The sequence below is a fragment of the Rosa rugosa genome, chromosome 7 (assembly GCF_958449725.1).
Source record: "Rosa rugosa chromosome 7, drRosRugo1.1, whole genome shotgun sequence".
Classification (NCBI taxonomy): Eukaryota; Viridiplantae; Streptophyta; class Magnoliopsida; order Rosales; family Rosaceae; genus Rosa; species Rosa rugosa.
This window is the reverse complement of record NC_084826.1, coordinates 2,110,694-2,125,929: the sequence shown is the minus strand read 5'-3', so window position 1 is coordinate 2,125,929 and position 15,236 is coordinate 2,110,694. Positions and strand designations below refer to the sequence as shown.

The 15,236-nt window shown below is 40.0% G+C and overlaps 3 protein-coding genes and 1 long non-coding RNA gene across 9 annotated transcripts; 2 read left to right on the top strand and 2 right to left on the bottom strand.

Moving 5' to 3' along the window:
* The first annotated feature begins 618 nt into the window (after nt 1–618).
* Nucleotides 619–1,727, top strand: LOC133720846 (histone H1-like). The gene is made up of 2 exons (XM_062147321.1): nt 619–801; nt 896–1,727. The coding sequence occupies exons 1-2, from the start codon at nt 730–732 to the stop codon at nt 1,469–1,471; spliced, it is 648 nt and encodes a 215-aa protein (XP_062003305.1). The 5' UTR covers nt 619–729; the 3' UTR covers nt 1,472–1,727.
* Nucleotides 1,728–5,660: 3,933 nt separating this feature from the next.
* Nucleotides 5,661–7,238, bottom strand: LOC133720003 (aspartic proteinase CDR1-like). Its single transcript, XM_062146199.1, has one exon. The coding sequence runs from the start codon at nt 7,077–7,079 to the stop codon at nt 5,757–5,759; it is 1,323 nt and encodes a 440-aa protein (XP_062002183.1). The 5' UTR covers nt 7,080–7,238; the 3' UTR covers nt 5,661–5,756.
* Nucleotides 7,239–7,577: 339 nt separating this feature from the next.
* LOC133723827 (uncharacterized) lies at nt 7,578–10,917 on the top strand. 2 transcript variants are annotated; one of them, XR_009853294.1, is made up of 3 exons: nt 7,578–9,014; nt 9,519–9,624; nt 10,315–10,917. It is a non-coding gene; the product is annotated as an uncharacterized LOC133723827 (long non-coding RNA). The 2 variants fall into 2 exon arrangements; XR_009853295.1 differs by having other exon boundaries at nt 9,354–9,624.
* Nucleotides 10,918–11,116: 199 nt separating this feature from the next.
* Nucleotides 11,117–13,479, bottom strand: LOC133723826 (aspartic proteinase CDR1-like). Of its 5 annotated transcripts, none has more exons than XR_009853292.1 (3): nt 12,026–13,479; nt 11,651–11,871; nt 11,117–11,559 (listed from the first exon to the last, which is right to left on the bottom strand). XR_009853292.1 is itself a non-coding variant. In XM_062150689.1 (2 exons), exon 1 carries the CDS (start codon nt 13,319–13,321, stop codon nt 11,981–11,983), a length of 1,341 nt encoding a protein of 446 aa, XP_062006673.1. In that variant the 5' UTR covers nt 13,322–13,479; the 3' UTR covers nt 11,117–11,871; nt 11,957–11,980. The 5 variants fall into 5 exon arrangements, 2 of the variants coding, with proteins under 2 accessions (XP_062006673.1, XP_062006672.1); XR_009853291.1 differs by having other exon boundaries at nt 11,117–11,548; XR_009853293.1 differs by having other exon boundaries at nt 11,117–11,544.
* Between the last annotated feature and the right edge of the window lie 1,757 nt (nt 13,480–15,236).

Genomic DNA, 15,236 nt, shown 5'->3' with positions numbered 1-15,236 from the left:
TCCCATTCACATCCTCTTCTCATCATAAACACTATTCAAGCGTGTTCAACTTCAAAGACCTTCATGACGAAAATTCCTCACTCATTTCTAGTCGAAATCCATCATACTTTTACCGATTTGCTTTCCAAGTAAACTCAGAGCGGTTCAAGAACAAGAATCAGCAAATGCCTTTATAAAATTCTCTCAAAACCCATTCAAACTCAAACAAACTCCAAACGAACCCTAATCATGACCAACTCACCTTCAAACTCAAATTCCTCCCAATCCCCACCACCAATCCCCCCTAAAAAAAACCACTCGTGAGAAACCTCACGTTTTAACCTCCACACCCATCAAAACCTCACTAAAATCCATCACCTACATCCCAAGTTACACCCATTACAAATCGAGTGAGAAACACACCCAAAAAGCTCTCCCAAATTTTTCAAACCCCACCAAAAAAAATCACCCAACCCCGATCCGCACCTCGCCCAAACGCTCACTTCCAGCCGCAGAAAACCCCCTTAATCCAACGGCCCGTATACAAACCAACATTCATCCCCCGATCCGCGTCACTCTATTCTCCACCAATCAGCGCTCACTATCTCCCTCAATATAAACCCCTCCTTCCCCAACTGCTCATTCCACATCTCCATTTCTCTCATCTCAAATTCAAAAACACCGCCCGTCACAATCCGACCCGACCCGACCCGTTTTTCCATTTTCTAACCGCTCCGAGTCACCATCACCATGCCCGCCGAAACCGCCGTCGTCAAGGCCAAGAAGCCGCGATCGCCGCCCGCTCACCCTCCCTTCGTCGAGGTATGTTGGTTCTTCGTTTCGTTGTGATTTTACCGTTTTCGCCTTTTGGCTTCGGAGAGACCTGACTACTACGGCGTCGTTTTTGTTGTTGCAGATGATCACGGAGGCGATTGTCGCCCTGAAGGAGAGGACTGGTTCGAGCCAGTACGCCATCGCCAAATTCGTGGAGGAGAAGCACAAGCAGTTGCCTCAGAGCTTCAAGAAGCTTCTGCTCCTCAACCTGAAGAAGCTCGTCGCCTCCGGCAAGCTCGTCAAGGTCAAGGCCTCCTTCAAGCTCCCTCCTCGCTCCGCCGCCGCCGCGGCTGCTGCTCCGGCCAAGGAGAAGACCAAGCCGGAAGCTTCCAAGCCTAAGAAGTCCGCCGCCAAGACTACTACTAAGCCCAAGGCCAAAACCGTCGCGAAGCCCAAGGCGGTGGCGAAGCCGAAGACCAAGGCTTTGGCGGTGGTTGCGAAGCCCAAGGCGGCGGTGAAGCCGAAGGCGAAGGCCAAAGCGGCTAAGCCTGCTGCTGCCAAGGCGGCGAGGACGTCGTCGAGGACTTCGCCGGGGAAGAGGGTCGAGGCGAAAGCCAAGGCGGCGAAGAAGCCGGCGGCGACTAAGGTCGTGAAGAAGCCGAAGAGTGTGAAGTCTCCGGCGAAGAAGAAGGTTCAGCCGAAGAGGGGCAAGAAGTGAGAGAGAGAGAGGGGGGAAATTTCAGAGAGGGGTAGTATTATGTAAATTTGTTTAAGGCTTGAGGGTAGTTTCGGAATGGAAAAAAGCGAGGGATAACAGTTTGTTTGTCACACAAATTTGTAGGATGGTTTTCCTGGTTGGTATTTGTTGACTTGTAATGACTTCTATATTAGCTTAATGGTGCTTCTTCTTCTTCTTCAAATCAAATCAAATCAAAGTGTGTGTCACCATTTGTTACATTCCTTTCATATCAAAATTTCCACAATTTGGTACATTCCTTTAAATCAAAGATATATGCAAAAACCATTTAATCTCATCTCCATTTCAATGTTCGTATTTCGTTCTCTATATATATATATATATATGTAATTTCGGTTATCTTTATCTGAAAAAAACCAAGATTCTCCCTCCCCCCTACTTCTCTATTCATGAGTTCCGTAGTCTCCTTTATTGAAATACTCTGCATCATCACCATGTACCTTTTGCACTTTGGATATGGAACGATTAATCTTCAGCATGGGAATCCGAACCAAATCGTGATGAGTCTTGGTCTTCTTCTGTCTTATTTTCCGTAATTGTTTTCCAGCTAATCTGATGTGTGCCTTTCTGGCTTTTACGTACTCAATTCAAAAATTACAATCTTCCTTCAAAGCGTACCTTGATAATGCAATGCTTTTACGTTCAAACTATACAAAGCTACTTATCATCTTGATGCACTTGCGCTTTACTAGTTTGAATTCACGTACTATATTTAACTTTGTTGTCTTTTGACAAACCGGGGTGAGAACCCCAGCTGACCTTGGGGAGAACTGATAGCCTAAGCCATCAAGATATCCTACTGTCATATAGGGGACTGATTCCCAAGGACCAAGATTTACCCAAAGTTCAATGGAATTGCTTTCTATGAATTTCCAAGGTCAGTCAGACAGGAATCCAATTCCAATTTACTGCAAATCCTAAAACCATGAGCTCCCAACGATATTCGTCGTACATTAAGAATTCAAAGCCGAAGGACCAAATCCTTACACTCACAAGTCTAGAATTCATGGAGTAGTGTCTATCCTTCTAACTTGAGATTTCCACACTTACAAGTTAAACTTATGGATCCAAACCTCTCCAAAAATCTCTCTTTTTGGAGAACCAATAAATTTTAGTTCTGGGTACTTGAGGCAAACAAATTGACGAATACAAATAAAACCAATTAACAACCGAGGATTGTAAGCATTGCTCATCACTGATAGAAAAAACCAGAAAGCTAGCTGCATTCCACAAGAACAGTATAAATAAGTAAAACACAAAAGCTAGCTGCACTTTTATTTATACTTTCATTTCTTAGCAATGAAAGTATAAATAAGTAAAGGGAAAATCGTCCGTACAGTACCTGACATTTTCTCCATTCTAAACTTCAGTACCTCACGTTCAGAAAATATCAGAACAATACCTGAGATTTTGACCCTGACCGAAGATTGGTACCTGGTGCCGTTAGCTCCGTTACAAAAATTGACAGCTGGCATATTTTGATCATTAAATGACCAATTTACCCTTTAGTTTTTGTTTTCTTTATTTTTTTTTTCATATAATAAAAAAAATTCTATTAGTTTTGAAAAATTATTTAAATTTTTGATTTGTCAAATTTTATCTTTCGAGCCCGTAGGATTAAACTAGGTGTCGTTTCAAGATTGTAGAATTTTCGGAGGATTTTTTCGTACACCCGAGCTTTTTTTAATAATTTTTGGAAGTTGGTAATATCCAAAAATATAATTAAAAATAGAAATTAGAGGCGGTTTAATCTGGAGTGTCCATTTTAATCACCGTTTGATCTCAGCCGTCGGATTTGAGTATATATAAGTTGAACCAACTTGAGGAGCACCAGATTATAGCCTAGACCGATGGTATCTCCACTTTCCGGCTAGCACCCGATGTCAGACAGGTGTTGTTCGACTCCTCTTGGCGTCGCGAACCGGAGTTCGGTCGTCCCTGCTCCGAACGACCGGCAACGGAGGCAGGAAGAAGCCCAAAAAATTCTCGGGTTTGCCTGCGGGTTTTTCGATTCCGGCTTGGTCATAGCGTCTCACTGGTGTCAGAAGCTTCCTTTCGACCTCGCCGACCTATCCATAGTGTTGGTTTGTCCAGATGATAAGACATGAGAGAGAATCGAAGGGGAGAATAATTTTGGGATTTCCGGCAAGTTTCCAAGCTTCTGGCCGACCAATCTATTTTAGTTTGCTTGCAATTATTGTCTTTTGAAGATTATGCTTTCTGGGTTTTGATTGTTTCAGTGTATAATTGCTAGATTTGGGTACTGTGATTTGTTGGGCCACTGTGTTCTTGAATCAGAATATGCTTTGGATTTTGATTTTTGTGTGAAATAAATATATAAGAGAGATAGCTGATACAGATTCATTGATTGAGGGAAGAGAGATAGAGTAAACTGATAGCGGAGTGGTTAATCCAAAGACTCCAAACTTGAATAGACCAGAGGGGACGAGAGAGAGAGAGAGAGAGAGTTCTGGGTTTGAATGGGGACGAGAGAGAGGAACAGTAGGGAGAGAGAAAAAAAAATGTTTAGATAAAAGAATAATGGATTAAGACATGAAAAGACGAAAATATCCTTCAGCTGTCAATTTTTGTAATGGAGCTAACGGCACCAGGTACCAGTCTTCGGTCGGGGTCAAAACCTCAGGTACCGTTATGATATTTTCTGAACGTGAGGTATTGAAGTTTAGAATGGGGAAGAGGTTAGGTACTATACGGACGATTTTCCCATAAGTAAAACACAAAAGCTTCTGTAAAATGTAAACATAGTAATTTTGAGTAGACGTGGTACAGCCGTACTGAAATGCATTAGTTCTAGTTGAATCACTCAATTGGGTACTAAGAGATCAAGAGAATTATTACACTATGCTTGAACTAGAATACCTAGCATAGTACACTCTTCTGGCAATGTCTATCTCAAGAAAAGAAAATGAGAGTACAAACAAGTAGAACATGAAGAACCCACATACAAACACAATAAGCAATCACGACAATTCACAAAAAAGAATCAAAATTTCATGAGAACATATCAAATAAAATGTCACTAATCACAAAAGGATCCGGCTCCTCTAAAGTGAGGAGAGTGTGAATTTACTTCAATTTCATAAAATCTAGACTCTCCGTCTAATCTAAAGGTCATAACAATTGACACATCACTCTTTCACCAATTTTTTGTTTTTCTTCTAAACCACCGTTAACTTACCGTTAAGTCTAGAAAAAAAAATTAGGGGTTTGGTGTGGAGTTGCTGCGTTGGCTTATCTGTTTCTTCCATGGGTGATGGATCCATTTAAACAAAATTTCATTTTGCTTTGAAAAATATTAAAAAATTACAATGATGATTTATTCAAAATCTCATGACAATTCTACCAATACTGTTTCATTAATATTGTTAAAGTAGTGAAACAAAACATTATATCCTTGTTTGACATATTTTTTCTTCTTCTAAATATTAAATATGTGTTTATTAATAAAGACTAATCTCACAATAATACAACTATAGAATGAAGAAAAAAGTATGATGCTAATCTTCATTTTATTAATAAAGATAAATCTCACAATAATATATTAAAAAATATATATTTTTAATTTCTAGTTGTTTTCTTACAATTATTATTGTGTTGACAATAAGTCTTTGCCTTATTTCGGGAGGACCCGAAGGGCTTTGTGCCGGTCTATGCACCTTGTGTGCCTTATCTGCTTTAGGTAGGCGGCGAGTTTTTTGTTTGGTTAAATGGTCGTTGCCTCCTAGTGGCAGGACGAAACTAAGTGTTATCGGGTTTAACCTCGAGCGGCAATGGGGCCTTGATCTTGTCAGAAAGCTACCAACCGCCAAGGGCCAGTTCAAGTATATCATTGTTGCAATTGACTACAAAAAGAAGTGGATCGACACTAAAATAGAGAAAGAAAACTCGAGACATCGAAAAGGCGTTTCATATAAAACAGATGAGGTGCCATGTTTACGACCGTTAGATATCAAGTGAACAATCAGTATTCAAAGTCAAGAATAAAAAATATAAAAAAAGTGTCCATGTCAAGGTCCCTATTATATATGGAAGAGCATTTGTGACTTAATTTGTTATTTCCCTTTACATTAATTTCCAATATTCTTGGAAATAAAATGCCACCCATGTTTTTAGTCTACAAAGGGCAAGATTCATAATCAAAAGCAAATACAAATAGCATAGTTCACAAAAGCAGAAAAACAAAATACAAAATTTATACCACCACCAATATTAGTAGTTTAGGCAATTAGTTATTATTGAAGTCTGCGCAATTAGTGGGCTTGAAAGATACCACTTTTCTATCTAGGTCAAAACCAATCAAGAAATCTGTCTGAAGAGTACCTCCAAAAATCATAAAATCAGAAGTGCTGTTCATCATCATAAAGCAAAACACCTTGCGGTTTTCGTCTATATGAAATAATTGGTTCTCATTCAACTGCAGTTTTCCACCACTCTCAAATTCTAAAGCCACTGTTGGTAATTTTGGAAGCGTCGTGTAATTGAAGCAAATGTTACTTAATTCACCTCCTTTTTGCATGAATGACTCTAATTTAACTGTGTTGTTTAGCTGAGTTATCACTCGGTCAAAAAAGTCTTGTGGTAAACGTGACAGAGGTGTACCTGAGTCAACCAGCATGTTAGCTTTCTTGCGCAATGTCCCAGTTGAGTTAAAAGGAACAAAGTCATTTTCAATGGTAATTCCTGATATTGTCAAAGTATAACCCCCGTTTGGTTCTGCCATAGTTTCTGTCAGTACCCCTTCACCCAAAACTTCACTCCCGTTCCCGAAATAGATCTTGCTTTCAATATTGGGATCTGCCACGAAGCAATGAGAAAATTTTTTCCCTCCAACATAGGGAGCCATTTGAGAAACTAATGACAAGGGACCACGTCCAAGCCCAATAACTCCCAAATTATTTCCATGGAAATTGTTCTCATTCCCACACCCAAATAAATAATCCTCTACGGTTACAACTTTATCTGCAGTGGATGTGAAGGTAACTGTTTCTTTAGCGAATGGACCTGTCGAGTTATGCCCGCTTGCATACGCGGCATGGTACACGCAAGTTTCTTCAGCATTTTCTCTACAAAAGTTTGGTGGATAGACCGATGGATTCTGGATGAGTCTACAGTCGCTTGCCCAACATGAAATGCTCCTATAAGTTGAGGATTTTCTCGGGTCAAAAATGTCAAATTTGGTCTTATAGCAAACTTTACACGGTTGGCATTGCGTCCATAGTAGATCGCTGCCTGTATCAGCAATGGCATAAATATCAAATGGCGGGGTTCCCATTGAGAACTTCATAATATGTTGGCCACTATCCGGATCAGTTGTCATTGGTGCTCCAGCCGTGTCTGGACCCATCAACCGTCGAAAAACTTTATTGTTTTTGTATTTATACAATGGTGAATTCTTGGAGTTCCTTCTGATAAGACGGGCGCTAAAGCCACCATTATTGTTGTTGATATTGGCGGTTGCTGTAACAGAGTAACATACGAGATGAAAGAGAAAAAGGGTGATAACAGCTATAATATAATTATTTTTGTGTAAAGGACAAAGGGTAGCCATAAGATCAAGTTTCGGTAGTAATTAGAAAAAAAGAAGTTGAATTTGAGGCAAGATCACGATGAATATTGGAAACTTTTTGATAATCAAAGATTTGTAATCTTTAAATATCAAAAAGTTATTTTGCTCCACAGATATTCACTTCGGTATAAACCTTACCACATTTTCTCTAAAGATCACAATTAAATGTTTAAATAGAGGTTGATAGATTTTTTTGTTTACAGCTCAGCCACTCCACACGTGGAGATATGGCCATAAGTTGTGGTGAAATTTTTGTGTTTAGAAATAACTTGGAAGATGACCCGGTCCGTGTTTTCCTGAAAAAACTCGGTACCATTTGTTTTGTTGGGTAAAGCCTAATTTCTTGTGTTACACTAAATATAGCTTTAGAGACAAAATCTAGTGAATTTTTTTTTATTAGGGATGAATTTTTCTTGATTGCCTATAATAGTTGTATAGGCGGATCTTTTTTTTTTAGAAGAAATAGAATCCATTAATAACCAAAAAAATTACAAAGCATTGGAATAACCGGTTGTGGTATCAACACCACGACACATATTCCTACCAAGATCCCTAGTTATGGGTCCGTCACTAATAGTAACTTCCATGAACCGAAAAGGTCCAACCCCTAACCAATTTTTACGCCTATCACCCCAGGCTACACAGAACGATAACCAATCCCGAGTGTCCCGATACGACCTCGTCACCAACATCCAGACGAACCACTCCACCCTCTTCCACACCGTGTCCATAAACCGCCAGACCACGTGCAAGGGAAATCCACCTTTCCGTTGATAACCAAACAACATCGAAATTGTAACACATTGTGCCCAGGAGTAACACCATACATATGGCTCCACACCACGACCAAAACCTCAAAACCCTAGCTCAATTGAGTAGGGACAATTTATTTGACCTAACCAAAAACCTGAAACTAAAACTCTAATAAAAAACTGAAACCTAATAAAACAAAGTACCATGCTATGTTGAACCACTTCCATCTTCCTCACCATTGACAACAGACCGACGGCAAACCACCATGAGTGCAGCCAAGTGAGCACACCCCACCGAAGACACCCAAGCCGAGTACTCTGCCACAACCAGCTTGGGATCTCAGGCCACCACCATCCTCCTTGGTTGAAACTCATTACCGCCCATTGTGCAAATCCATCCCAAATTGATCTGAAACCAATCCGGCCTCCCATCAATTCGAGAATCTCTTTCAAACACTCTATCCTCCACCCAGCCACACGCCTCAGAGAAAAGACCAGTGCCATACGATCCATGGCCTGCCGCCGCCACGATTTGGTCACTAAACACCTTCCCGTCGCCGATAGCCGAGCACCCTTCACCAACGTCTGCGCCGCTGCTTGAGAAAGATGAAAAAGCCTACACAGCCAAGAGCACCTAAACCCAGAGAAAAAGAAGAATCCTAGAGCCCTAGGAACCCGTCCGGCAACACCCACCACTCGTCGACGGGGCAGGAAGCCGCCATCAACACGGGAGCGCCGCCGAACAGGCCTCAACGCCAGCCTCTGTCTTTCCAACCCTAGACCTCTCTCGCCTGTTTTCTCGGAGCAGCAAACAATTGTATAGGCGGACTTTGAAGTCTCTAACAAATAGTATCTTTAGAGCTTAAATTTTTTATATTTGGCAATATGAATTTCGCGCAAAATTTTGGACAGCTGGTATTTGATTCTGAACAAATTTTTGTAATCAAAGATAACCTCATCTACCTCCAGTCTGCAAGACTGCGACTCCTATTCCTTAAATCCACATTCTCCGTCGAACACCTCAATGATTTTCACCGTCGAACACCTCCACCTTCCAAATCTTAATCATCGATCAAGGCTGTTTTGTTGCAATTGTAGCCGAAGGAGGCAAATCAAAAGAAACCCTCTTGATCTCGAGCCAATCCTTCACCATCAAGTACTACGGGTATGTATTTTCATCTCAGGCTTTTGCTTACTACATATTAACATTTTGTTATATATAGTCAGAGCTGAATTCTGATAATAATTGACAAAGAGTTTCCTTTTGTAGAGTACTATCATATCAATATGAATTTCGATTGGCTTAAGTCAATAACTTGAAAGTTGGTATCGTTTGTGTTCACTTTTGTGGATATACTATTGTTGTTTTCTTATGGGTTGTTTTCTTGAACAAGTGTTAAGTTTTTATGAATTATTTTGGGGTTGGATGGGAATTGGGTTTTGGTCATGTTTTGTTTTTGTTGGGTTTTGATGCTTTTCTTGAAATCTTTTGTTTGGTTGCTAGGAAATTGAAGCAGGACAAAAGAAAGAGAGAAGAAAATGCGATGAACCTTTTTTGATTGTTTGTTTATTTGATTTTATTATGCAAGTCTATTAGTTTTGCTCTTTTTTTTTTTTTATGTTTCTCTTGAAGATTGTTAGTTTGGTTATTGAATTTGTAGTGCTATAGGAATTGTCGACTGCCGCACCAATGAGTTTAGGAATCGACAGGAGAGGAATACTAGTTTGAAGAATTTATGCAGGCGGATTTGGAACTTGGCTTCCAGAAGAAGCAGGTTCTCTCATGCATTCCTTTTTTGTTATTCAATTGGAAATGTACATGTATTTTTGTGTGATTTTATAAAAGTTTGGTTATATAAATAGATGAATGGTTATAGTGATTTCTTGAACATTTTGCAGTTGATCTTTTATATTTCAATGCTATCATTTATTTCAAGGTATCAATCAATACTCATATCAATGTTTTCTTGTATGGCTATATTTGAGAGATTTACAATCACGATCACGATCCCATTGCTCAGAGAATTTGGTTTGTAATCACACTTGTGCCACCAAGACTTCTGCATCTAGTCGAGCAGAGTGTACAAGTTGATCACATTATGTGCTGGAAGAATAAACATGATAAAAAAATCTGGATTTTAAGTGGGTTAGTTTGTTCTATATGTGGTTTGTAGTCGCATGTAGTGTTTGGGAATTGAGATGATGATTGTAAAGTTGTAGCTACTGTTGGTCATTTTACATATATTTTTCTTTATTTGTTTATACTTTAAAATGTTGCTTTGTTTTTACCAATTTTTTCTTTTTCTTTTTGCTTGTATCATTGAGTTTTGAGGACAATGCTTTGTTCTGTTGCACTCGAATAAGTGATATTAGCTGAAAAATGCTTCCTTGATTTTGGTGGTGTCATTTTGATTGGCCTCAAATTTTCAAGTCATGAGCTTTATCCTATTTACCTTTATTATCAGAAGCATAATCGGAATGCTAAACAGGGAGCTTGGATTATTGAGGGCTCTGATCGTCACATAGATCATATGGAAGAGTTTATGCTCACTTGCAGGGTGTTAGGGGCCGCACTTGTAATGCCGCAAGCAACCTTGTCCAAGGTCATTAGTCAAGCCTTTGGTTGGTTTGCTTGCGTGCTAGGGATGTTTTGGTAATTTATAAATTATGTAATTTATTTTATTTTAGCATTTAGTCTCCTCGGCCTTTTTCATGTTTCCTCCTGTCATGTTCATGTAAGGCCGATATGCTCTTTGGGGAGGAGTTCCTAGTCGGCATAGTTTGGACTAGTGAACTAGTATAGGTACTCACTTGGCTGACTTGCTTACTAGCAAGTGCCGCACGGTCCGCTTTGCGCATTGCAAAGTTCGGCCCGTGACACAGGGCAAATGGAATTGGAGGCCAAGTACTAACAACAAAAACAAGAGCAAACCTTGGCGCCCAACTCTTGCAAATTCAACAAGAATTGGCCATGAAGGCAGATTCACTACAACAAATGTGGGCAAAAGCCACACATGTATCCCCAAGAAATTAATGAAGTGTGGATATGGAGCTGATACTCACTGCTCTATAAAATTTTGAGTTTTGCATTAATTGTCAACTTTTTTTTTTTTTTTTGAATCAAACCCAAATCGGGCGGCAATATATTTATCACAAGTCAGAGAGTGACCGTTACATATTCTTCCGCTGTCATCTATAGACAGACAAGAAGATGTGATAGTACCCATAGTGATACATAGAAACAGGACCACTCATTAGACATTGAAATAAGCAGAACAATAACGTGAATCCTTCTTTGGTACTATTACATAGGCGCTAGAGATACATAGAGTGCACATAAAGTGCATTAGCTCCCTAATAGCCCTGGCTTAGCTTTGCCTAACCCGCACTGCCACGTCTTGTGCAACCACGATTTAGGCTGCCACAACCCCACACCATCAATGACCCAAACCACCACAATCCACGCCACCATTAAACAGCACCGCCCCGATCCAGTGCTTCATGATCCTACCACTGTTGATTAAGAACCCATCACGCTGTCCGTCCAGGAAGCTATCAACAAGGCTCTCCAGTCCTGTACAACAGGACCACCACTCAGAGATGTTGCACTAAAACCTGTTGCCGAAATCTTCCGACAAAAACCCGAGCAAAAACACCATCCTAAGGAGCTCCCTCGAACGATAAATATCAATAACCTGTCTGGCAGCAGACTGCAAGACATCATGGAGGCTGAAGGCCCACCTGAATCTTGAAACCACAAAAAACATAATAAATTGTTCTACAAGAAGAGTAAAACAGTACAATGGGAGGTAAAGGCCACGTCTACACTTTTTGAGATGCCTTGGATGCAAGAGCTCCTTCAAGATTGTAGATCACGGCAAGGCTTGATGAGGATGGCTGATGGAAGTGCACGGCTTTGCTCTTGAATGTTGAGGATTTTAAGACTCTTTGAACTAGGGATTTGTGGGAGAGAAAGCAAAGTCCCAAATTCTTAGAAATAAAACGCCACCCATGTTTTTAGTCTACAACGGAAAAATTCATAATCAAATGCAAATACAAATAGCCTAGTGAAAAAAAGAGACAAATAAAATACAAAATTTATATCACCGCTAGTACTAGTAGTTTAGGCAATTAGCTTTTGTTGAAGTTTGCGCAATTAGTTGGCTTGAAAGATACCACTTTTGTATCCAAGTCAAAACCAATCAAGAAATCTGTCTGAAGAGAACCTCCAAAAGTACCATAATCTTCAGTAGTGGTGTTCACCATCATAAAGCAAAATGCCTTGGTCTCTTCATTTCTAAGAAATAATTGGGTCTCATTCAACGGCAGCTCGCCACCACCTTCAAAATGTAAAGCCACTGTTGGGAATTTTGGAACCGTTGTGGAGTTGAAGCAAAGGGTAGAATCCTCCGGAGATATGAATGAGTCCAATTCAACTGTCTTTTTTAGCTGAGCTACCACCCGGTCAAAAAATTCTTGTGGTAAATATGTCATAGGTGTACCTGAGTCGACCAACATGTTACCCTTCGTGAGCAATGTCCCAGTTGAGTTAAAAGGAACAAAGTCATTTCCGATGGTAATTCCTGGTACTGTCACATAATAGTTACTCCCACCTGGTTGTTCATCGAACAAAGGTACTGTCAGCACCCCTTCACCCAAAACTTCACTGCCGTTCCCGAAATAGATCTTGCTTTCAATGTTGGGATCTGGCACCAAGCAATGTGAGAATCTTTTTCCTCCAACATAAGGAGCAATTTGAGAAACAAATGACAAGGGCCCACGTCCAAGCCCAATAACACCCATTTCAGTTCCAGTTATAGTTGAATTGTTCTCATTCCCACACCCAAAGATAATATCTTTTAGGGTTACGACTTTACCAGTAGTGGATGTCAAGGTAACTGTTTCTTTAGCCAATGCACCGGTCGAGGATGACGTGTCCATGTACGCATACCTATACAAGCAAAGTCCTTTAGGATTTTCTCTACAAAAGTTTGGTTGATAGTCCAATGGTCTGGAAAGGGCGACGAGTCTACAGTCGCTTGCACGACAAGTAATGTTCCTATAAGTTGAGGATTTTCTCGGGTCAAAAACGCCAAAATTGGTCTTGTAGCAAGCTTTACATGGTTGGCATTGTGTCCATAGTAGATCGCTACCTGTATCAGCAATTACATAAATATCAAAGGGCGGGGTTCCCATTGAGAACTTCATAATATGTTCGCCACTACCCGTATCGATTTTCATTCGTGATCCCGGTGTGTCTGGACCCATCAACCGTCGATGAACTTTGTTGTTTTTGTGTTTGTACAATGGCGAATTTGGGGAGTTCTTTCGGATAAGATGGGCGCTGAAGCCACCATTATTGTTGTTGATATTGGTCGTTGCTATAACAGAGTAATACACGAGATGAAAGAAAAAAAGATTGATGACAGCTATAATATAATTATTTTTTTGTAAACGACAAAGTGTAGCCATAAGATCAAGTTTCAGTAGTTATAAGAAGGAAAAAAAAGTTGAATTTGAGGCAAGATCACGATGGATATTGGAAACTTTTTGATATTCAAAGATTACAAATCTTTGAATATCGAAAAGTTCCTTTGCTCCACGGATATCCACTTTAATATGAACCTTACCACATTTTCTCTAAAGATCACAAATGTTTAAATAGAGTTGGTAAAGTTTTTGTTTACGGCTCAAAAACCACTAGTCACACATGGAGATAAGACCTTAAGTTGTGGTGAAATTTTTGTTTTTAGAAATAACTTGGAAGATGACCCGGTCCTTGTTTTTCCTTAAAGAACTTTGTACCAGTTGTTTTATTAGGCAAAGCCTCATTTCCTGGGTTCATTTTTCAAATTTTAAATTTTGGCATTAACTTCCAACTATGTTGGAATAAATTCTTCAAAATTAGTTAATTATGTTATTCTACTGGTATTTGTGTCTTTTTAGTTTTTTTTAAAATTTTTTTTTTATCCTCTTATTTTTTTATTTTTAGAAAAGGAGATAATATCATTCAATTATCCATGGCCAGAAGGCACGTACATCGAATGCTGTCTTACACCAAAATCATACATGGTATAAGCTACCAGGCAGTTATTGAGGTAATTAAGGTAATTGATGCTACCAGGCAGTTATTGAGAATTCTTGGGTGCCTTCTCTTGTAAAACAACAGTCTCTTGGGCTATTGATGCTGAGATCCTGGCAGTTATTGAGGTAATTAAGGTGGCTCGTGAGAAGAACTGGTTTCCTTTGTGGATTGAGACAGATTCCATGTTAGTATTGCATTATTTCAGGCATCCTAGCATGGTCCCATGGCGTCTCCGCACCCGTTGGAAGAACTGCATGAAATCTTTTAACCAGTAGCAGGTTCATATCTATCATATATACAGGGAAGGTAATCGTGTGGCGGATAAGCTTGCAAATTATGGTGCTATGAATATTGGTACAAACTGGTGGAGTTCAATTCCACAATTTCTAATTAGTTCTTTTGGTCATGACTTTATAGCTAGAACAGATTACCGGTTTGCTTAACCGGTTTGTTTTTTTCTTGTTCAAGTTAGCAAGTCCACTAGTGCTGTACCCTGTTTTATGTAGCTCTCTTTTTTTGAGGTGGTTTTGGCCTAGTCCCCTACCTCATGTACTTTGGCCTGTCGGTCACCTATTATTAATATATTTTCTAGCGAGGGATGGGCGGTGGGTCCCCGGTTGTAGTGGTCCCCTTCGGGGTTGTGTGGGTGCTTAGGCACCCCTTTCAGATCGCTGCAGAAGGACTAATATCGCCTAATCCTCGTTAGTTTTTTTTTTTAAAAAAAAAAAAAAAAAAAAAAAAGCTACCAGGCAAAGGACAGGTGATCCTCACTGTTAACAAATGCGCTCACTTATTGAGCCTATATACAGGAGATCAAATCCTCACTACAAAACCTCTCTTTTGAAAAGTACACCTAGTCGCCTAGAGACCTCAATTGGTGTACAACTAGAGAGAACTAAGAAGCAAGTAGTAAAAGACTCAAAGTCAAGTACTAGGCAAGGAGACCCAGGAACCAAAAGCTTCCCACGTCCTTCCTTATCTCAAGAATCCTCCGTCTTAAGTACTCAAGAGGATTTGCTAAAGGCACGAAAGTGCGTAGTTCTCTTACAAAATTAGAGAGTAATACAAACCTAGGATTCCCAAAGCAAGGAAATATTAGAGTAACTAAAAAATAAAATATAAAACTAGGGCAAAACTAGCCCAAAATAAGGCCCAAGAGAAAAGCCCAAGGAGATGAGTCCAGCCCAAGGCCCAACAAAAGATTGATCCGTGCCAGCCACCAAAACCATCCTCCGCCAGCGCCGACGATCAACGGGGGACCTGTAGTGGCCGCGACCCCCACGAGATCGCGCAGAACCGCCT